The following is a 22,702-nucleotide window of genomic DNA, read 5'->3' as shown; positions in this document are numbered from 1 at the left end:
GGACAGACAATGCATTCGCTCATTCACACCTAGGGACAATTTGGACCGGCCAATTCACCTGAAATGCATGTTTTTGGAACGTGGGAGGAAACCGGAGTGCCCGGAGGAAACCCACGCAAGCACGGGGAGAACATACAAACTCCGCACAGGAAGTCTGGAGCTGGATTTGAACCCACGACAGGTTCCCATGACATGAACTGTGCCGCACAAGCGCTAACCACTGCGCCGCCATATATATATATATTTTTTTGGATGCATTTTTGAAGGGGCGTCGCTACTTCGCGGATTTTCACTTTTCGCGGGTTGTTTTGGTCCCCATTAACCGCGATAATCCAGTGATTACTGTATGCTGTAGACTGCAGACCATTTACATTTACATTTGTACCATTGGTGCAAGTATTAAAAAACCTTTGTCACTTACCAGGATCTGTTTTGCAGAGAAAAAGTGACACAAAATACAGATTTTTGATAAAAAATTAGGGGTGCACGTTGTACACGAGTGAGTGTTATACAAGAATAAACATTGATATGCTCCAGGCTTTTAAAGGGCAACATGTTGTTCAGGGGACAATGGAAATGGTAAACCTGATTCCACCACATGAACAAATGGTTAATGGTCTGCACTTACAGTATATAGCGAGACCACTCAATGAGCTTTACAATGTACTCCACACTTACACACATACTCACACAACAATAGCAGCCAGCGTCAGCTATTGATTTTCTTGAGTTCAAAATGCCATTTTATGTATGAAGCAACAAAACAAAACACAGAAAGTCAATGGTGCACTCTCATTAACTTTATCCTGCACCCTATTTAATCCAGAAACCACGACAGCTGCACCGTCATAACACTGTGCCACTGCATTCACTTTCCACCAGAATCGGATGAGACGTGCAATTTTATCGGCTCGCTTCTCACTGGATATATTTTCAAATCAGACAAAGCACTCCTTGACTGCCTCTTGTGTGCGATATGTAAGGCAAACCCAGTGTGAGCTGCACTCCGTCACTCACGTATGTTGTCTCATCCATCATAGGAGAGACAAAGGGCACTTAATTATTAATCCCCTCTGATATCTTCCCCAATCACTCCAGCAACAAAGGTGATAAAGGTGTTTTGTATTTTCCCTGATGCCCTGCTAAAAACTTTTATTATCTATTATATTAGTGGACAGGTCGTAACGTAAATCCGTGTCTTGGCAATAAGAGAAAGAAACTCCACAGGTTCCCTTTTTTTGATGTACTACTCTTGGACTGAAAGTGGTGGAAAAAACATTTTCTCTAGTGCGATATCTTCACTTTTCCGTCTTAAAAATCTATATTATACCTCATATAATCTAAAATCTTTGAAAGGTCAATATCTGTGGTTGATCCCAAAAACAGAGGGCGGGGCAGGAGGAGGGAAGGTCGCACGACTTTCGATGATATGTAAGCATTTACTGTACACATAAAATTAAGGTTACTGTTACTCTAAATGCACTTGAAAACACTATTCTTTTTAAAGCACAGACGGTTTTTGAGCCTATTTCAGATTTCAATCATCACATTATTTTGCCCTTTTAGCTTGACTCGCAACACTGTCACTTTCTACAGGTTATATGTATATATATATATATATATATATATATATATATATATATATATATATCCAAAGAGATTTGTCCCTGCCTCTCCTCAAAATGTTACAGAAATGCATAAGGCAAGTGTCATTTAAGAGAGCTGTCGCACGAACAGTTGACACTTTTTCTGAATTGTTTTTACAACAAAGGCAGCAATATCTCCCCACTTAGCTAGCATCTCTCTAATTTCCTTTGCAGACGCCAGCTTATTTTTTTCGTCCTCTCTTTGCTGTTGTTGAATATGACCTCCCTTGTAGCTTTTGAATAGGCATTCGCTGCTTCCCGATTGTACTTTTTGGCTTGGACACTCACACAAACATCGTGCTCGTGTTTTTCTATTATTTCTTGCTTTGTTTAGAATTTGATCATTCTACTTTTTTTCTCAGACACCTTACCGTTTCCCCTTTCGTAACTCAGGGATAAAGTCACAAAAAGGAGATGCTGTAATATGCGATTAAAGAGATTAAAAGAATTTGCTGCGGAATACAGGTGTTCTACAGGTATAACCAAGGGCACAGAATCCGGTGCCAGATGTCAGTGGGCGCATTCGCAAACTGGACCGAGGTCTAGAGCGTTCCCTAGTGGTAGCTTTTGGGACTGCTTGTGAACTTGATTTTACGTCGTAAAGTGAGCAACATTATTTGTTTAAGAAAATAAATGCACATCGAAATAATGGTCTGTAGAGGTTTTTGTATAAAGAGGTACCAGTGTATACCTTTACCTGACAAAGCAAGAAGAATCCACACAGTAGCATTAGTCATCCTAACACTGACAGTGTTTATTTGGGATGGAGAAACATGCTGTGGTTGCCTTGGCAACATGCAAGTTGGCCAAAATGACCCCACATTACCCTGGTTTGGCAATTGCACCACTGGTGACACAAGAATGTTTAAAGCTCCACCAAGCCTTTTGTGACCCAGCTGGACCACTAAACCACAAAACCTTCAACGCTCCGGTCTTCCTGCCACATAGCGCCAGGAACAAAACAAAGCACCAAAACCCGAATGGGTTACTAGATAAATACCCCACCCCAAATTCCAGTAAGTTGATTCAACCTCTTGCCACTGGTATTTTTCCACATCCCAACACACACACACTACTTTGTAGAGTTAGTTTTGGTGATTCCTAACTGCTGTGCCAATGGGTTTTTGAACAACTTGGGAATATGCCGACGAACAGCTGCGAGCAGTTTTTTGTTATCCTGTTATTTAAAGATTGAATTTATTCTTATGTGTTCTTGTGTATTTAGTTTTACATGATATAATAATAATATTATTAACAACGATAAATGGACACGGTGTGTTTTCTAGTCTCTCTTGGTGACAAAAAATGAATAATAACGCAAGTGATTTGGTTAATAAAAACAAAATTGATTTGAATGATAAGTTAAAATACATGAACTATTATATAAAAGTGTCAAAAATGTTTTATTCATTTGACATAACATGACCCTCATGGTATGATTGTCCACCATCTTGCTGGTATGATTGTCCACCATCTTTCTGGTATGGGTACCCCAAGAAACCAAAAACCTTGTCAAAGGTTGGGCAAAAAATGAGAGGAAAAAATATGCTTTTTGTCACTTAAGTTGCCGTAGTTTCTTGTGCTTTATAGCACTCATTTTCAGTTGCAGTACACAATACAGCAACATTTAGTGATCAAATATTACACTGTGTCCCTTTAAAATCACGTAAATATGTGCCAAAGTCCTCTCACCGAGGTGAAATTCTGATTGAACCTACAGTTTAATTGTTAATGTTGTTTGGGACAATGTTGTTTTGGAATGTTATTTCTAAATTTTATCGGTGTATGGGAACCATTTTTACATTTGTTTCCCGTACCCTAGTTTTTGGATGTGTCAGGACCAGAACAAAGACAGGACCCACTTGCGTGCGTTTCTCTTAGTTTTATTTGGAAGAAGGGAAAGGATGGTACACACGATCCTTAGATCGCTAGTCGCGAGGAGCAGGTTACTCAGACGTGGAAGAGGTATTTCCGTGGCGAACGCAGGCAGTGTCGAGAGCGGGAAAAAACAGGGAGCAAAGTCGCAGTCAAGTTCAGAAAATGGGTCAGAGCCGGTAAACAGACGGGAATCAGAACAGGACAGAGTCAGAGTCGAAAGGCTTGCCTAGCGTGAGCTGAGGTTCCCAGACGGACTGACAACCGGTGAGAGGATGACAGGGCTTTAAAAAGTGACAGGCAGCCAATCAGCGTCCAAGGCAGTTGGCGCCAAAGGAGCAGACTCAGGTGCCTCGCATCAGTAATCATGATAGCGTGTGCAAAGTTGAACGGGTAATGTAAATGTAGGATTTTGGGGAAATGAGCTTTATTGCCATAAAAAAATTATACTCTCGCAAGATGGGTATTGAGACGTGTCGAAAAAGTCTTCATGACTTTTCGGGATTATGCAAACAGAGCTTCTCTTTTGTGAAGAACTTAAACAACAGGAACAAATCCTATTATCCAATCTGAAAAAGACTTGATCCGTTAGTGGCCATTGAGAGCATCATGTAAATCTGCCAAGGCAAACTTGGCACAGTGTACTGCCAAAAATGTCATTAATGTAATGATGAAGTGACGTGTTGAGCAGTTGAGAGCTAGATCACTTTAGGCTTAACATGCATTCTTTTTCCCTCTAAAATGCAGCTGATCCACTCCGCGTTTTCTGTGCCCTAAGCACTTTGTCATAAACTAAACCAGGGGTTGGGTAACTTATGGTTTGCAAGTCCTGTATGGCTCTTTTCATGAGTACATCTAGTTTGGAGGTAAAATAAAGACTCGGAATATCTGTGTCTTTCCAATTGTATATTATGCAAAGCCAAAGCGTTGCAGTTAGCTTTAGCTTTCGATCCGTAAAAGAGTATACTGTATGAGGCAAAATTTTAACTACAGTTCACAGTCATTGCATTACACCTACAGACCCCATTTCGGCTGTACGTCTCTTTGGAATCCTGTGTATGGAAGCTCAATAAATAATGTATTTTCACTGTTGAGACACTTTATGATGAAAACCTAAAGAATGAACTGGAAACACCCCAAAACGCCCGCCAGCACCCAGGTAAAATAAAGACTCTGTGGGAATACCTGTGTCCTTCCAATTCTATAGTATGTAAAGCCAAAGCGTTGCAGTTAGTTTTAGGTTTCGATCCGGAAAATAGTATATAAGGCAAAATTTTAACTACAGTTTAAAGTCATGGTATTACACCAACAGAGCCCATTTTGTCTGTACGTCTCTTTGGAATCCTTTGTATGGCAGCTCAGTAAATAATGTATGTTCATTGTTTAGACACTTTACGATGAAAACCTAAAGAATGAACTGGAAAAGCACCAAAACGCCTGCCACCACCCAGAGTGATTTAAGTGGGTGAGCAGTTGGGGTGGTCTGATCTCTGCACACATAGCCCACTCCCCTAAATACATCTGTATCCATCTTGTTTGTAGTAATTTGTGACGTTTTTACAAAAGAACTCTGCTCACACCTTGTTTTGAAACCATTGTTTAAGACAAAAATGGACAGTCAAAATAAGCCTCAACGGTCTTAGTTGACAGCAGGAGGGAGACAAATAAGGGGTATGAAAACTGGACACAGACTTATTTTTTCACAGATTTTGTCAAATCATCAAACATTACTCAGTGAAATGCAATGTACCGAAGAATTACCTTGTACCTGGAGCGGAGGTTTTGTGGTTTTGTTGAATTTGATCTTAAACTATATGCTGTTGCTCGTCATTTTAACTCACACTATTTCACACAGGTTGTTTAAAAACAAATTCAGTTCAGCTCGTGTGCTTAAAAGTTTGCAACACCATGTCATTAAAACGGCCGAAAAAAGGACGATTTTGTCTACACAGTGCAATAGGAGATTTAAGGGACTGGGGTTCAGTAAAAAATAATACCAGACAACGAAACAGATCGTTCTGTACTCAAGCGATGACAGAGTAGGCAGGGCCCCATTTTAGATAAGCGAGAATTGGGATGTCCAACTCCTATCCCGTTTTCTTTCAAACTTGACAAGAGTCCCGATTCGGTCCAAGGATATCTGACGCCCTGGCCTTGTTAATCTTTCTTCTAACTGTTTCTTGGCGATGTGTCTCTGCAGAATCTAAAGCAGCTCTGTCGTCCAGAAAACACGCCCCAGCCATCAGCAAAGCAACCCGAGCAATGCCCGCTCAATCCTGACAAATCCCTGGTTCCTGCTGCCAACGAGTACAAGGGAAGTAGCGTAGCTGAAATAGAGGTGCAAGTTTAATACAGTGAACATTCTCGAGAAAGTTTTGCAAGTGGTTCGGTTTAAAGTTTTTGTGCCACTCGATGAGGTGTCTCGTAAAAAAATGTCTCTGTTTATTACTTATTCATGTAGTTCGGGTTCACTTACATCATTTTCATTTGTCAGTTTGGGCAGGACTGTTTATTTTTTTCAGTTGGTGTGGGCACAAGGTCCTTTTTTTTTTCAAAGGAAAATTGGCCCATAATTGAATCACTATTGAAGCACTTGAGAGTGCAAACTACAGCTCGAAGGGCATTTGCAGACTGCTGACTACATTTGAGCTACTCTAGGCATATACTGAAAAAAATGTAGCTCTACACTCTACAGCTTTTTAAAATATCTAAAAATGCTAATGAACGATTTCCAATTTTTAAAGTACCTTGTTTTTCCACACAAAAAGTTTGTATGCAATGCATAAACAAATATACAGTTTTCGAGTTTGAAAATGAACCCAAAAACCGAAAATTTGGTTTGCTTGGTAGAAATACCCCCAAAAAACAAAAACGATCAAACAAAGATTGCAATTTTGTGAAATATTTTGTAAATTCTGCACTAGATGATGCTTTTCTAGGGCTACTTTATGCCCAGCATCATACAGTGTGAAATTTCTGTGAAAGTGTATTTTCCTGCAAAAATACTAATTTGTCCTTGTTACGACAGTTTTAGGCATAAAAATCCTTATAAAGGCACCTTTATAAAACTTTTTATTACATTAGTTTCAGTTGACAAATGGAAAATTATTTGTAAGAGGAGGCTAAATACCTTAAAGATTGTTTCTTGTTTATGCAGCACTTCACCAATGCCATGTTTTGTTTATTTAGCACATCACCACTGCCAATTTGTTCCGCAAGGGTGCAAAAAAAATGCACCGTTTATGTAACGTGGTAGGGATTCTATTCTTATAATACATTTTTTTCCATGTTTTGATTCATACTTTTGGTACCAAAAAACGTGGCGAAATGGACTTTATGCACGCACTACTGTCACATTTGTGATACTGTTGCACTGTGAACTTGGTTTGCTTGGTGTTCATTTTATGCTAATGAAGCACATTAACTGTAAATGACATAATTGCTTTAAAATCACTCCACTTATCTCCATGATCATTCAAATGATCATCATATCATTTTTAATTATTCTTTGGAAGCCGAGCAGCACTAATTTCTTGTTGATATTGTGAACTCGTGTTGGTTGTTTCCTTCGGAGCTTGGTAAACGATTTAAATAAAAAGTTGGGCAAATTAATGTAGCCCGGAAGAGCTACTAACCCCATCATCTTTAAAACTAAAACCTTTTATAGAATTATCACCATTCTCTGCTATATAACAAATACATACAAGAACAACATTTTAGAATTATCCCAAAACACTGCCAGGTACTCTAGGCCCGAGTCCAGATGCTGCCCTACTTATGGACGATCGTCGTAAGTTGAATTTGTTCGTAAGTTGCTTCAGTGCTATATTTTGTATGTTTAAGGTTTATAGAAGTATGTTTAAGGCTTGTATGAGTAACCTGTGTTCTTTTGTACTAAAAAAAAGACATTTCATGAAATACTATGCTCTATAAAGATAAATAAAGTTATGTTTGCCTTACTTTTGGAAGATGGGCTTTAATAATTAGGCGACTTCCTCCTCCGTGGTAAAAGGTATTCGAAAAAAAGCGATCCAACCGTTTTTGCAACCGCATCAAGCTTTCTTAAAAGAAATGGCTATAGCCTCTTCTTTAAACTTTACACCAACCATACTGAATGGATGCACAAGATATTAAACAATAAAAATGTCAAATGTTCTTAGCTTGCTAGTGATACAGTACACGTTGTTATGATTACACAAGAACTAGGAAGCAGAAGCCCGATTTCTTTCTTCGGGGTGGATGCTGGGTGACCTCTAACAGCGCCACCACATGCCTGTAGCGGCAGAAAGAAGCTCTACAGTAATATACTGTACTCAGAAAAAGGTGCACAATTCAAAATCTAACTTACAGCAATGTCCGGATATTTTTTAAAATCCAGAAAAAATGTTGGTATCTATCGTTTTTCGTAAGTCAAATGGCCGTAAGTAGGGGAGCGTCTGTATATCTTCAATTTAAAAAGTAGTAAAGAAGGTTGTGATGTTGACGGGCCCACGTTTAAAATCATGGACATCATATCTTCTGGGCTGAGGATGGAATTTGCAAAGTTTAACTCATTCAATGATCTAAGTTTTTCTCAAATTTGGAGAACCGGTGCAGGCGAAATTTTGCCCTTTGGAGTTCTTTTTGAAGGTCTACAGAAAATTGTGTTTTGTAGTCATATAAGCATAGAACATATCGAAAGAAAGTTGAACACTCATCTTTTGTTAGAAAAAAAAAGTTCTAAAGAAAAGAAAATGTCTGAAAAAACAGGTTTTTAAGAAAGGATGTATTTCAAACAGAAATTTTACGTCGGTATTTTTCTTTTTGCATTTTTGATAATTCCCAATATCCAAACAATGCTTTCAATTAACAACACAAGGGCACTTTGCTAGCAAACTAACAATGTTTTGCAAAAACACTGAACTGATGCATGAACGATGCATGAACTTTTCAAGAACTTTTCAGCGCTGGAAGTTTCCGGCAAAATGAACACACAATTTCGGTCACCATGGAGTTCCGTTGTCATCCCTCTCCGACCAGACAATGACGTTGGGACTTAGTAATCTTTTTATGAAAGAAAAAAAGCTGAAGAGTTAACTTTCGGTATCTGTCCATGTATCCTTACTCTCACAATACTGCCTCACTATGACTACACGCCACATGAGCCTGCCTATGCAAACTCCTTCGCTGGATACAGGAAGTGGGCTTCCGGGATCTGATGCACTCCTGCCATTTAACGGTTATTTATCATACTGAAAACATTCCCAGAGGTTTGATACTGGGTGATGAGAAGCACCAAACCATTTATAGTAGTTTTTTCTTCTTTTTTTTAATACAAAACAGTAAAACTTATTTTTACGTTTTGGCACAAAGGGAAAATGCTTCTGCAAACATATTTACACGGTATAGCATTGAATGAGTTAACAAGCCTATCTGACTAGAAGAAGCTATAGTAATGTCCTATGAAGGTATTATTCCTATTCACACTCTCTAAGGATGATGTTATTTTCCCTCGAGATGGCATCCCAGGAGCTTCCAAATGCATAAAGTGGAGACTCTATTATTCGTTTGACCTGTTTCCGTGCATATGGTCCATTATTGAAACATTTTAATGTAGCCTTTTGCATCAGAATCACTTAAAATATTGTACATCCTTTTGATTATCATCAAAAACTATGTCATTAATTCATTTTTTCTTTGCCTTTTAGATAATGTTTACCGACTGAAGATAGTGTTAATTTCACTTTCCACTATCAGCAATACAAGTCATCTTATGTTACTGAATTTTTCCTAAAACTTTTAATTTGTTATTGTACCATTTACACTTTGTCTATGTCTGTCCGCAAGTAGATGCATGGTTATGGATTAAAACACTTTTCATCCATTGACACAATTCATTGCATAAACATACCACACGTTTTATGTATCATTTGCTTTCACCTGCTAAGTTTGAAAATACTTAAACCATTAAAATAATTATGTGCACACAACAGAAAACTGGTAGATTTACAGGCTGTGCGGTGTTGCACTGACTTGTCTGGAATGGCAAACCCTTTGGCTAATCATCTGATGTTTGTTAATAAAAATGTCTTACCGAAATTACAGAAGTTAATTGAAGTGTAAAACTACCGAGTGACTGTCAAAGACATTTCTGCCGTGTGTTGTAAGAATAAAACAAATGAATTGGTTGTATTTTGGAGGAAAGTGAAAGGCATCGAGTGAACACAGTCTATAATTGTATGTTGGATGTATGGGTTTGAATCTAATGCTTGACCTGGAGTGGCTGAAATGAGTCGTTCTCAAATGGTCTGACTTGAGAACTCACCATTCCCCCCGAATGACAATTCTCCATTCCCCCCTGATAACAAGCTTTACCATCAAATCTATCAAATTAAAAGATTGTGCAGAGATAGAATAAACCTATTTATCGTTTTATTATGATACTTGTACACCATTTTTCTATTTTACAATTACCCGTATTTCCTTCTTTGACTGAATCGTTGTTGTCACCCTTTTCGACTTTTCATTCCCCTTATCACTGATCTTCTTGGGACCCATTACTATTGGCGGAAAAAGGAAATAAAATTAGCAAAATCACAATAAAATGAGATTTGGTAATGTTGGGAGGAAGAAAGGAAGTAGGGAAGGGAAGAAAGGAAAGGAAGGAAGGAGGGAAGGAAGAGAGGGAAGGAACAGAGGGAATGAAGGAAAGAAGGAAGGAAGGGAGGAAGGGAGGAAGGGAGGAAGGCAGGGAGAGAGGGGGGAGGGAAAGGAGGGAAGAGAGGGAAGAGAGGTGTTGGAGGAAAGGGGAGGAAGAGAAGGAGGGAGAGAGTTATAGGAAGGAACGAAGAAAGAAAGGAAAATGTATTTTACAAAACATGAACCTCACTAAAAGAGAGCTGCCATATTGTCCGCCATCTTGCCTCTATGGTTACTGAAAAACTTCAAAAAGGCTGAGCAAAAAATTATCAGTAAAAGAGTGTGTTTTGCTCACTTTGTATTCTCCGTTTTCAGCTCTTGTTTTTGGTTGCACTACACATTACAGTGACAAATAATACATAATGTCCCTTTAAGAATTTCAATCACTCCAAAAAAATAGCTCAGGGCATCTAACCCATCAATGCACTTTTTTCTCACTATTTGGACAATTTTATCATAATACAGTATATCTTCTATACTCTGCACAAATTTTTAAAGAGGCATTTCTGTCAGTCATCATTTTAATGCATTCTTCATTGTGTCAAAATAGAAATAATATGGTTAATTGGAGCCAATGTGACAATTTTCTTTAAATTTTTACACCAACCTGGCACTATTCAAAATCTTACAATGTTTTCACCATCCCATTAAAATCTAAATGAATTTGTTTTTTAAGTGCTTCCTCATAAAATAACCAAAATTGATCAATCCACATTTCAGATTATTGCTTAGAACGACAATTCACCTTTCCGGGTTTTTCAAGGACATCACTCCCTACATTACAAAAAGAAAATCCGAGACGCATCTTGAATTTGATACAAGAATACAACTTGGCGGTAAGAAAGCACACATAAAAGAGTACTGTACCACATTAATAACCTCAAAAGTAAGACAAGACCTCATCACTGCCCCAACTTTATTTTCAACATGTGGTTGCAAGCACCGATTTCAAAATGAGTAAACGATACTCACGTTTTACACAGTATCCCAACATTATCCAAATGGACAAGTTTTGTCATACATAATGACAAGTCTGAACCATTTCCAAATGAAGTCAAACCAGTTGAGCTCATCTCCACGCACACACATTGCATGTATGTGCCGATCCTACTGTACAGCAACACAAAGAAGATGTGAAATTAACTCTTGATTTTGCATTTTTCTAAAAAGAAAAAGCTAACTTGTTAAGGGCCAAAGATACTTTTAATGTTTACCACATTGCTGAACACAATGTTCCTTGTGAGCATTACGAAATCTCTGTGTCACGATTGCCCTCACTTGGGCCCGCTCGTTTGGCGCCAGCTATTGCTTGTTGCCTGATTGGCTCCCCTCTCATTTAAACTCTTAAAAGTGCTCTCATTCACTCCTTCTCAGTCCGTCAATGAACCTCTGCAATTGCAAGACTTGTATTTTGACTCTGTCCGGTATCTTGCTCCAGTCTCCAGTATCCGGTATCGATCCCGCCTGTCTCGTCCTGTCCGGTATCTTGCTCCAGTATCCGGTATTCATCCCGTCTGTCCTGCCCTGTCCGGTATCTTGCTTGTGTATCCAGTATCCGGTATCGATCCCATCTGTCCCGTCCTGTCCAGTATCTTTCTTGTGTATCCAGTATCCGGTATCGATCCCGTCTGTCCCGTCTCGTCCGGTATCTTGCTCGTGTAACCAGTATCTGGTATCGATCCCGTCTGTCCCGTCCTGTCCGGTATCTTGCTGTTGTATCCAGTATCCGGTATTGATCCCGTCTGTCAGGTACCTTGCTCGTGTATTGATCCAGTGTGTCCTGTCCGGTTTCGATCTCGTCTGCCCCTTGCTTCCTGTTTTCCCGTGCCTGACTTCTACGTCTCACTTCTTCTGCCCAGCCATTGCAGAATCGTTGGCGTTTGTGTTCTTGCGCATGACTTCCCCGTTCCCGCAAAATAAAGCCTTTTGGATGATTTTCATATACATTTTTTATCACAGAAATGTGTTACGATGTATATAGGATCCACAAGAGCGATATAGCAAAGCACAAACATTACTAGTAAAGGGAAACTCAACATGGAGTCTTAAAAGTGGAAGTCGACCCAAATCCGATACATGTAAAAACAAAGCATTATTGATGGATTCCAAAACCTTTTTCTTGAAAATATTATGATCATTGAAGAATAGAACCCATCCCCCCTTGAGTTAGTATGAACTAATAACAACACCAGACAAATTTGAGGCACTGAAAATATATGTTTTTTATTCAAATAACTATATATTTGTTTTAAACCTGCCCCAGAACGTAAACCAAGAGAGAGAGATACCCATAAAGCAACCATGTAATGAAAATACAAATACTGTATCAAAATGTCAAGACATCTAAATTAACTTTGAGTGCGCAAAATGTTTGAAATAGGTTCAGTAAGAAGCCCTTTTGGTTCTATTGCCATAGTGATAACAGATGTATAGGATTACATCTTGTCGCTCTCTGCAGGGTGAGCATTTTTCATGTGTTCGTGTAAATTTGTGGTGTCGCCACAGTAGCAGACAACACAAATGACACCTAGTGTTGATTTTCTGTGGTTGAAAAAAAAAGTCGACTCCGCATTTCCTGTTTGTCTCTGTCAATTTGAGCTTCTTGTTGGGGGTGGGCGGATCATTCTGGCTTTCCGAATTCTATATATATGTATATATGTAGGTATCTCCATATATAAATATATATATATATATATATACATAGATAGATAGATACTTTATTCATCCCCGAAGGGAAATTCACATTTCCAGCAGCATCCCTGAGCTGAGAACAGTACAATAATAAAGCCAAAAGAATACAATATACAAATAACCAGTGTGACGTGCAAATGCCCACTGTGTATATATATATATATATATATATATATATATATATATCTCATCTCATCTCTCATCTCATTAGCTACACCGCTTATCCTTAGTAGGGTCGCGGGGGTGCTGGAGCCCATCCCAGCAATCATCGGGCAGTGGGCAGGGGACACCCTGAACTGGTTGCCAGCCAATTGCAGGGCACACAGGGACAGACAACTCACTCGCTCATTCACACCTAGGGACAATTTGGACCGGCCAATTCACCTGAAATGCATGTTTTTGGAATGCGGGAGGAAACTGGAGTGCCCGGAGGAAACCCACGCAAGCACGGGGAGAACATACAAACTCCGCACAGGAAGTCTGGAGCTGGATTTGAACCCACGACAGGTTCCCATGACATGAACTGTGCCGCACAAGCGCTAACCACTGCGCCGCCGTGCTGCCCTATATATATATATATATATATATATATATATATATATATATATATATATATATATATATATATATATATATATATATATATATATATATATATATATATATATATATATATATATATATATATATATATATATATATATATATATATATATATATATATATATATATATATATATATATATATATATATATATATATATATATATATATATATATATATATATATATATATATATATATATATATATATATATACTGTGTATGTATGTATGTATGTATGTCACCCTCTCTTTATCCCTGGCAGGCTGGATGCTGCAGGCCTGGCAGAGGCCAGGAAGGTAGTCAAGGAGTTAGAAAAGTGTGCTTGTCAGTCACCCTCTCAGGCTTTGATTTAGACTGTAGCAGGGGGTGTCAGGACCAGAACAGAAGAAGGACTCAGATGAGTAACGTTACTCACAAGATATAGAGGAAAATCAGCGCCAGCGATCTGGTGCTCGCTGGACGCGTGTAGCAAGCCGCCCACGAAATCAGAGCGTGTTCTGGATGCAGAAGTGGATTTCCGGAGTCGGGGTCAAAAAACGGGTCGTAGCCGGAGACAAACAGGGAAATCAGGAACGGACGAGTGGAAAATGAGTGACAAAATGGGACCGACGGGAGTCAGAGTCAAAAATACTTGCCTTGTGTAAACAGAGGTTTGCTGACGGACTGACAAGGAGCAAGTGAAAGCGCTTAACTTAAATAGTAGGTGGGGGGAGGGGCTGTGCTATGCAGAGAAGCAGCACTTTGAAAAAAATGTTCCAAGAGCTAAGTATTGATCTCGGGACAATGGTATCCACCTGATCCAAGGACTTTCTTAGTATCGATCACATCGATATTTGGATAGATCCACCCGCCTCTACTCTACACCAGCATTCTTCTTATTCTAATTCCTCGAACCTGAATAAAACTGATAATAGGCCTGTTCTCATACATTTCGCGGCAACCATCTTGACATGCAATGAAGAAGAAATTCTCGTAGCTCTGGCCTCAACCAATCACAGCTGAGCTACAGAAAACAGGTGCAACCCTGATTGGCCTTTTGCTGAGTCATCTTCAGTGGACAGAGTCACAAAATGGATGTCACTTCTTAGCTCATATTCTACAGAGACAAAATAACTAAAATGCTATTTTTAACTAAGGGAGACTCATACAATATAATATGGTCAGGAAAGCTTTTAGGTTGATATCCTATTGATTAAGAAGAAACTTACCTCCACGCAATCTCTCTCTGAATGCTCAACATTTCTCCATGACCCCTGTCTTGTTTCATCAGTTTCTGGTGAGTACACTATTAACACTTATTCATGTTCTTATTACAGTCTTTTGACACTTGTATGAATAGTCATATAACTAAAAATTACCCACATTTGCTTTAATCATCCGGTTCATGTCATACAGTGAGTAGATCAGTTTTGGTGTCATTTAGTGATGAAATATTTTGTACGATTGTGTGATAGTTAATACAGGTAATAAAGTTTTCACGTTGCCAACCATTTTGACGACTTGTGATTTTGTTGACTTGGGACTATTCATTTAAGCTACCGATCTGCTGCTACGTGCTGTCCCCTGAGGAAATGAAATGAAATGACAGTTAATGTGTCCGCAAACCAGTTCTGAAAATAGCTGCAATTTTCTAGTAATATTTTTCTTTTAATCGGTTGACTGAGTCTATCTTACCCTATTTCTTAAAAATAATGAACCTGGTAATAACATAGTAATAACATGATAAAAAGTTATTTTAGTAATTCTAATAAATACCAGCTCGTACGCTTTGTCATACCCGTCAACCTGTACGTTTTTGCCCTACAAAGTACGTTTATTATGCATTTTAAGACGTGTACGACGTACAAGAAAATCTGTACGGAAAAATCACGAAACGACAAATCAATCAAGTCAAACCAGTTCGCCGCGGCAGCCTCTATCTCAGTATCGTTTTTTCCGTTGCAGACGGAGCGAGCGGTTTGATGCGACTGTGCGCATGCGTCTGCAGCCTGGGGATTTCCCATCATGCATCATTCCGTGGTAGTTGTGTAATAAAAGGAAGTCCGTCTCTTTTTAGAGAATCGGCTCATCAACTCATTAAAGAGAGCCGTCTCTCAAACGGCTCACAGGCTTTGATGCATTATATTAAGAATTATTATGTTGTATAAAGATGTTAAGAAAAAAAAAGAAGTATGAAAGGGGAAAATGAAAAAAGATAGGTTTGTGGTTATCCCTTTAATCAGTGTATTACCAACAATAATTTAATGCAGAAAATGAATTAATAATTTGAATAAGAAAATTCTACTTAGTTATATTTGCATGTATTTTTTCCTTCTACAGTGAAGGTCCAAGCTACTTGATTTCGGAACTTTTTTTAATAATAAACCGCATTCGTATATCATTCTATTTATATGTGATATAACGAAACACATGTGCAATATAACATGTTAAACTACATAAATAAACACGTTTGGAAAGAAAATATGGTGTAAGATTATTTGTATTTTGTAAGAGAAAATACGACAGTTTGCAAGGGCATGGAGCCGTGGAGGTTGACAGGTATGGCTTTAGAGACAAAAAAAATTCAAGTATTGATAATTATTTTGAATCAAAAGACAGTAGAATGAGTTTTAAACAATGTATTTGTCACAATCACCCGGATCGGGAACACCTGTGTTCAGGATTTGGCGCCAACAGCCAGGACAGCTGATTGGCGCACCCTGTATATTTAAATCCCCAGCTTCCGGTAACACTTTGTTGGATTGTACTCATGCTACCTGTTGCCTTCAGCTCAGTAAGCCCGTACCTCTGACTCTTTGCCTGCTCCCTGTTCTCTTCTGATTGATCTCCGTTGCCGACCCGTTTCTGTATATCTGCCCTGCCCGTCTGACTCCTGAACTCTTTTCCGAACACTACGATTACGCCTGTCCGCGACCATTCCCGCCAAGCCTTCACCCGCCCGTCAAGTTCCGTCAATCGGCCAACCAACGGATCGAAGAATCCCACCTTGTCATTTCCTTCCTTTCAATAAAATCAAGGAACTAGCGCAAGTGATCTCAGTCTTCCTTTCGTCCTGCCTGACAGTATTGGTTTATCTTTTTATTGATTTATTTTACAGGATATACAAAAAATATTTTCCAATTCATGGGTTTTATAAAGCGAATGGGCAAAAATATAGCAGTTTTTTAGCTAGCTATCTGGCTACCTCTTTAGCTCATTAGATAGCTTTTTACTTTTTTGCGTGCTATTTAGGTAACATTTTACCTATTTTGCTTGTTATCAAGCTACATTTTGGCTTGCTTTCTATCTGTTTTTTTCCAGCAATGCTATTTTAGCAATTAATATCAAACTAAGTAATTAGTAACACTATGTAGCTCTTAGCTTGAAAAGTGTTGGAGACCCTTATTTAAGCAATGCTCTCTCTTCTTTGAAAATTCTTCGTTAATCCATTGTGTGGCATTTCTTCCGGGACTCTGCCGATGGTTCTGGAATGGGATAGGCTAGGACCTTAGCTTGGCCTTTTGGCTGAGAGTAAGTGTCCCGGCTCCTAGGCTTTGTAGCGTATTAGAAACTGACCGATAACGGATAATGGATAATGAATAACGAATAACGAAGATAGATCAATAACCCTTAAAAACCCCAAACCCCACTCTGTTCTGGGGCTTGCTAAATCTGATAACTTAATCGTGACCTCCTAACTCTGCCGCCAAGCAGACAAACCTCTTTGCTTGTTTTAAAGGGTCCCGTTCATTGTTCACAATTTATTTACTCGCCAGGTTTGCGGGTGATCCGGTTCCTGTGGTGTGTCTTGGGTAAGTACAGCCTGCTGGCGCCCATCCCTCTCCAGGCAGTTTTTTTGTGCTACTGGTTTGTTCCCTCACACGAAAGAGTAATAGTTTTGATAGTAACCAGTGGCAGAAGAAGGCACTTGATTTGACTCAGTCGCAGCACCTTCATCATGTGGTCACTGTTGGGTTTTGCTCACTCACAAGAAACAGATAGTAATGGTTTTGATAGTTACCAGTAGCAAAAGAAAGCACTTGATTTGACTCAGTCGCAGCACCTTCATCATCTGGTCACCGTTGGGGTTTGCCCAACCACATAAAACAGATAGTAATGGTTTTGATAGTAACCAGTAGCAAAAGAAGGCACTTGAGTTGACTCAGTCGCAGCACCTTCATCATCTGGTCACCGTTGGGGTTTTCTCACCCACATGAAACAGATAGTAATGGTTTTCATGGTTACCAGTAGCAGGAGAAGCCTCCTGGACTGACTCAGTTACAGCACCCTCATCATCTGGTCATTGTTGTATTTCAGTGTGAAGCGCCATCCTGCGCTTCAGAGATGAGACGAACCTTGGCATTGACAGGCTGCTGCGAGCGACAATACTGATAAAAGAGCCTACATCGTGGGGGGGAAATATTTTGTTCTGAAATTTGGAGTATCTCATCGTACAATACGCATTGCTTTTGTTTTACATTTTTGTTGAAAATGAAACTTTGTGGCCATGGTACGTCCTTTGCTTTTGTGACATACTAAAGGCTCTTTGGCCGGCCGTGGACTATGCTTTTTGTACATTTTTGTACCTATATTCAAAGTATGTATGAGTTTAAATACATACATAACTAGGTGCATAAAATATGAAATGCTTCCTTCAAAAATAAAAATAAAATATTCAAAAAGAGTTATATAATTACATAAATAATTCAATAGATTGAATTCCTTATAAACCTAAATATGTAAACACACAGGTAAATAGCTGTGAAAGGAAAACATACTTACCCAGAGACTGTCTATGTACATACATTACATTTGGGCAATGGGACAGTGTGTATTATTTGACCACTAGGTGTCACTATATGCTTGTAGTGCTGCAGAAAAAGAGTACAAGGAAGAAAAACGGATAAAAATAATAGTGTCCATTAAAGAATTATCTCTATAATTTTACCACATTCTACCCTTTTTTTCCACAAAGTATTTCCGTTCTGCTAAAATAGTAAAAATCATCAGACACCAATACTTTTTCTCAGAAATGTTATGATCATTTAATAATTGACCACGCTTACGTTACCTTATAATTCCAATAAAAACACAGTACGAAGATTCTCGGCACTAAAAAATGAATGAATTTTTATCTAATAATTCCAACACAAACCTTAGCAGTAGAAAATAACAGGTAAACATATTTCTATGACAACTTTCTTTCTCTCATTCTTTGTTTCTTTCTTTCTTTCTCTCATTCTCTGTTTCTTTCTCTCATTCTTTGTTTGTTTGTTTCTTTCTTTGTTTGTTTGTTTGTTTCTTTCTTTCTTTTTCGTTCTTTCTTTCTCGTTCTTTCTCTTATTTCTCTTATACACTCTATTGCTCTCTCTTTTCTCTCTGTCTCACTTTCTCTCGTTTGTTTATTTCTTATTGTATCAATCTCTCTTGTCTCTTTTCTCTTTGTCTCTGTCTTTCTCTTTTCTTTCTCTTTATCTCTTCGGTCCTCTGTTTTCCCCCTCCCCTTTTCTCCTCTCTCTCTTTTTCTCTCTCTTTCTCTTTAATTTTTCTTTCTTTCTTTCTATTCTTCTCTTTCTTCCACTCTTTCTCCCTTTCTCTCGCTACTTTCCTTTTTTACTCTTTTTCTTTCCGTCTGTTTCTCTCTGTCTTTCTCTCTCTGTGTTTCTCCCTCCCCTTATCTTTTTCTTTTTCTCTCTCTTTTTCTATCTCCCTCTTTCACTTTCTCTAACAATCTCTTCTCTATCTCTCTATTGTTATTTAACTCTATAAGCATCTGCTTCTGACTACCCCTTTTCGAACATGTTATGTGACATTATTTTGTTGTTGACTCATTGTTTTTGTCCTGTTTTTATTTTAATGTTCGAAATAAAAGTTTTCATTAAAAAAAACCTCTTTATCTTTCCCTAATTATCTTTCCATTCCTCTCCCTCTCTCTGTTTCTCTCTGGCTTTCCCTCTCTCTCTCTCCCTCTCTCTCTCTCTCTCTCTCTCTCTCTCTCTCTCTCTCTCTCTTTTTTTGCTTCTTTCTTTCTTTCTTTCTTTTTTTCTTTCTTTCTTTCTTTTTATCTTTCTTACTTTCTTTTTTCTTTCTCTTTCTCTCTTTCTTTCTTTCTTTCTTTCTTTCTTTCTTTCTTTCTTTCTTTCTTTCTTTCTTTCTTTCTTTCTTTCTTTCTTTCTTTCTTTCTCTTTCTCTTTTCTCACACTTTCTTTCTCTTTCTTTCTCTTTCTCTCACACGTTCTTTTTCTTTCTCTCACACGTTCTTTCTCTTTCTCTCTCTCTTTCTCACACTTTCTTTCTCTTTCTCTCTCTCTCTCTCTTTCTCTCACACATTCTCTCTCTCTTTCTTTCTCTCTCTTTCTCTTTCTCTCTTTCTCATTCTCTCACAGTTTCTTTCTCATTCTCTCAGTTTCTTTCTCTTTCTCTCACACTTTCTTTCTCTTTCTCTCTCCCTCTCTCTCTCTCTCTCTCTCTCTCTCTCACACACACACTTTCTTTATCTCTCTCTCTATATATATTTTTTTGTGCAAACACTCGCACAAAAATAAATGGCTTGAATTCTCCAGCCTACCTCACCTGGTGCACATGACGTATCTCCCTTCGGCTCCTCACGATCTCATTTCACAAGATTTCTTTTTATTTGACACTTTTATTTATAGTAATATATCATATTCAGGTATTTAGTATTGTTGTAAACCAAAAAAAGAGCTGATCAGGTGAAGACGGTATCAGTTAACATTATTTCTGAGTGAGTTTTTACACTGCAGCTGTTAGAACATGAGCCAAACATGTTACAACCGCAGATCTCACGTAGGCTGAAATAAATAGCATTAGAATAAACAGAAAAAAAACGTTTTTAATCTGGCCATGCTTTGGATCAATCTTCCCTCTGAGCTTCTATGGGTCTGAGCAATCACGCAATGTGAGCAACATCAATCCCAAGTGTGGCAACCAAATGTTCATCAAACCTGAATTAAGTTACATTTTGCTGAATTTCTGGCAAGAATAGTTAGTTTTTCAAATTCTAAGGAATTGGCTAATGTGATACTGGAAAGGTTGCAAAGCCAACACACGCCAGATGCTTTTACAACAACTATTACATGAGATTTCCATCCATCCAGCCATCATCTGCACCACTTATCCTCAGTAGGGTCGCGGGGGTGCTGGAGCCCATCCCACCAATCATCGGGCAGTGGGCAGGGCACACCCTGAACTGGTTGCCAGACAGTCGCAAGGCACACAGAGACATTCAACTCACTCGCTTATTCACAACTAGGGACAAGTCGAACCGGCCAATTCACCTGACATGCATGTTTTTGGAATGTGGGAGGAAACCGGAAAGCCTCACAGGCATAGGAAAAACATGCAAACTCCACACGGGGTGGCTGCAGTAGCTGGACTTCAACCCTGAACCACTGCACCATAGGGCTGCGCGGTAACCACCCAGCCACCTTACCGGCCACATGAGATTTCCGTTTATCTTCTGTTACACGATACTAAAGTTGGAAATGGATTAATTTAATTCAGACAATACAAAACTGTATTTAATACCACTTTTTAGTTGAGCAACAGTGTGGCAAAAAGATTGACCTGATATATTTGCACATTATTTGAATGAGACCCCCAAAAATGTGTCTGTTTCCTGTGTTTTTTCTTCTTTCTATATTTTTGTCTAAGTTTTACTTCTTTTTTTGCATTTTTTTCTTTTTTTCTCTAATTTTCTTTTTTTTTAATTTCACTTCTTACTTCTTTCCCTGTCTTTTCATTTTTTCTCACTTTTTCCCTTTTTTCATTTCTTTTTTCATTTTTGTTTATTTTTCGATTGTTTTACTTTATTTTCCACATTTTAAGTCATTTTGTGCATAATGGTACATGATAATTGGTAATATTTGGATGGAAGCAACAAAAATGATCTAAAGAGCCGTTCGATAGCCGAAAAAGGCTTTTTATGTGAGCTGAGCTGAAAGAGTCTGCTTTTCTAAAAAAAAAAAAAAAGACAGAACCTTGCGAGGCAACATTGAAGAAGTCACTTAGGTCACCTAGCTACGTCGTCTAACTGTGCATAATAATCAATATAATAATTATTATCAATAATTAAAGTCAACCACAGTTGTCTCTAGATTTTAATGCTTTAGTGATTTAAAAAAATATATACAAATATAATTATTTTTATAAAATAGAATTCTCTTCCATTCTCCATTCTGTGCAAATGCAGAAGATGTATTCTATTGCAGACAAGTTCTTTATTTTTTTTACTATTAAAGGTTTTACATTGTACTGGTTACTTATTTACACTTGACTTCATTTACATAACTCTGTTTCAGTTGTCACGTCGATTGTTCCGGTTTTAAGTGCAATATTTTGGTTGTGCATAATTCTTATTTCAGATATAAATACTTAATATTAGAACAAATAATATATATGTTTTCTATTCATAAGTCTTTATATTGTTGCCGACTGGCTTGCTCAAGCACCCCAAAATTCTACCCAAGCACCCCCAAAAATAGCATCCTTAAAACTCTCTTTTCCGTAATAAACGACAGGATAGGCTTAAATGTGTCACAGTCCTGCTGTCACGTTTGGTTTTCTCTGTCTTTCTCTCTCCCCCTCTCGCTTTTCCTTGACCTTTTTGGTCACCTTCTCCTAGACGCTGATTTCCACTCATGCCTGATTGCTCGCTAATCACCTCACCTACTCATTATTTACCCATTCCGTTTTTGGGCTATGTGCTAGTTCTTCCCTCTTTTGCCACGTTCCAGGCCTTTAAATCATAGCTTTGTTTGTTTCCAATGCACCGAATCCTTAAGTCTTCTTCCGACCATGACTTCTGCCTCTGATCAAGATACTGCTGCCCCAATGCCTGATCCCCCTGTAGCCAAACCCCGTACTATCTGTGATTCTCTATTTTGCTTCTACACCAACCCTGAGCAATCCTGACAAAATGAAAAAACGATGATGAAAAAACACTCTATAAGATACTTTTAAAAGTCAATAAAAACAAAAGTGTGCAGCTTCACAAATACTTTACTGCCTTAAAATAATTCTTTTGATTCCCAGCACCTCTTTCGCTCGGGCAGTGTCACTTGCGGCATAGCGGCGGAGTCTGTGGAGGCTCCGGTGTATTAGGGTGAGAGTATGTTACACAGTGGTTATGTTCAACAACTATTTGACTATCCGAACCCATGAATTTGTCATAAACAGATATTGGTCCTCGTTTTAGCTTCATTGAA

General features: G+C 38.4%; 1 protein-coding gene across 1 annotated transcript in view; it reads left to right on the top strand.

Annotated features, from left to right (window-relative positions):
- Nucleotides 1–6,810, top strand: part of LOC148364160 (sodium- and chloride-dependent GABA transporter 2-like) — a 35,868-nt gene extending 29,058 nt beyond the window's left edge. Inside the window, exon 15 of the mRNA XM_088338281.1 lies at nucleotides 5,722–6,810. Within this exon, the coding sequence (XP_088194407.1) occupies nucleotides 5,722–5,871 (150 nt within the window). The 3' untranslated portion in view covers nucleotides 5,872–6,810. The remainder of the gene's footprint in view (nucleotides 1–5,721) is intronic.
- Nucleotides 6,811–22,702: the final 15,892 nt, after the last annotated feature.

The sequence above is a fragment of the Urocampus carinirostris genome, chromosome 6 (assembly GCF_059441175.1).
Source record: "Urocampus carinirostris isolate Australia breed hairy pipefish chromosome 6, RoL_Ucar_1.0, whole genome shotgun sequence".
In the NCBI taxonomy this organism is placed as follows: Eukaryota; Metazoa; Chordata; class Actinopteri; order Syngnathiformes; family Syngnathidae; genus Urocampus; species Urocampus carinirostris.
The sequence above is the reverse complement of the archived record's forward strand: the minus strand, read 5'-3'. Positions and strand labels throughout refer to the sequence as shown.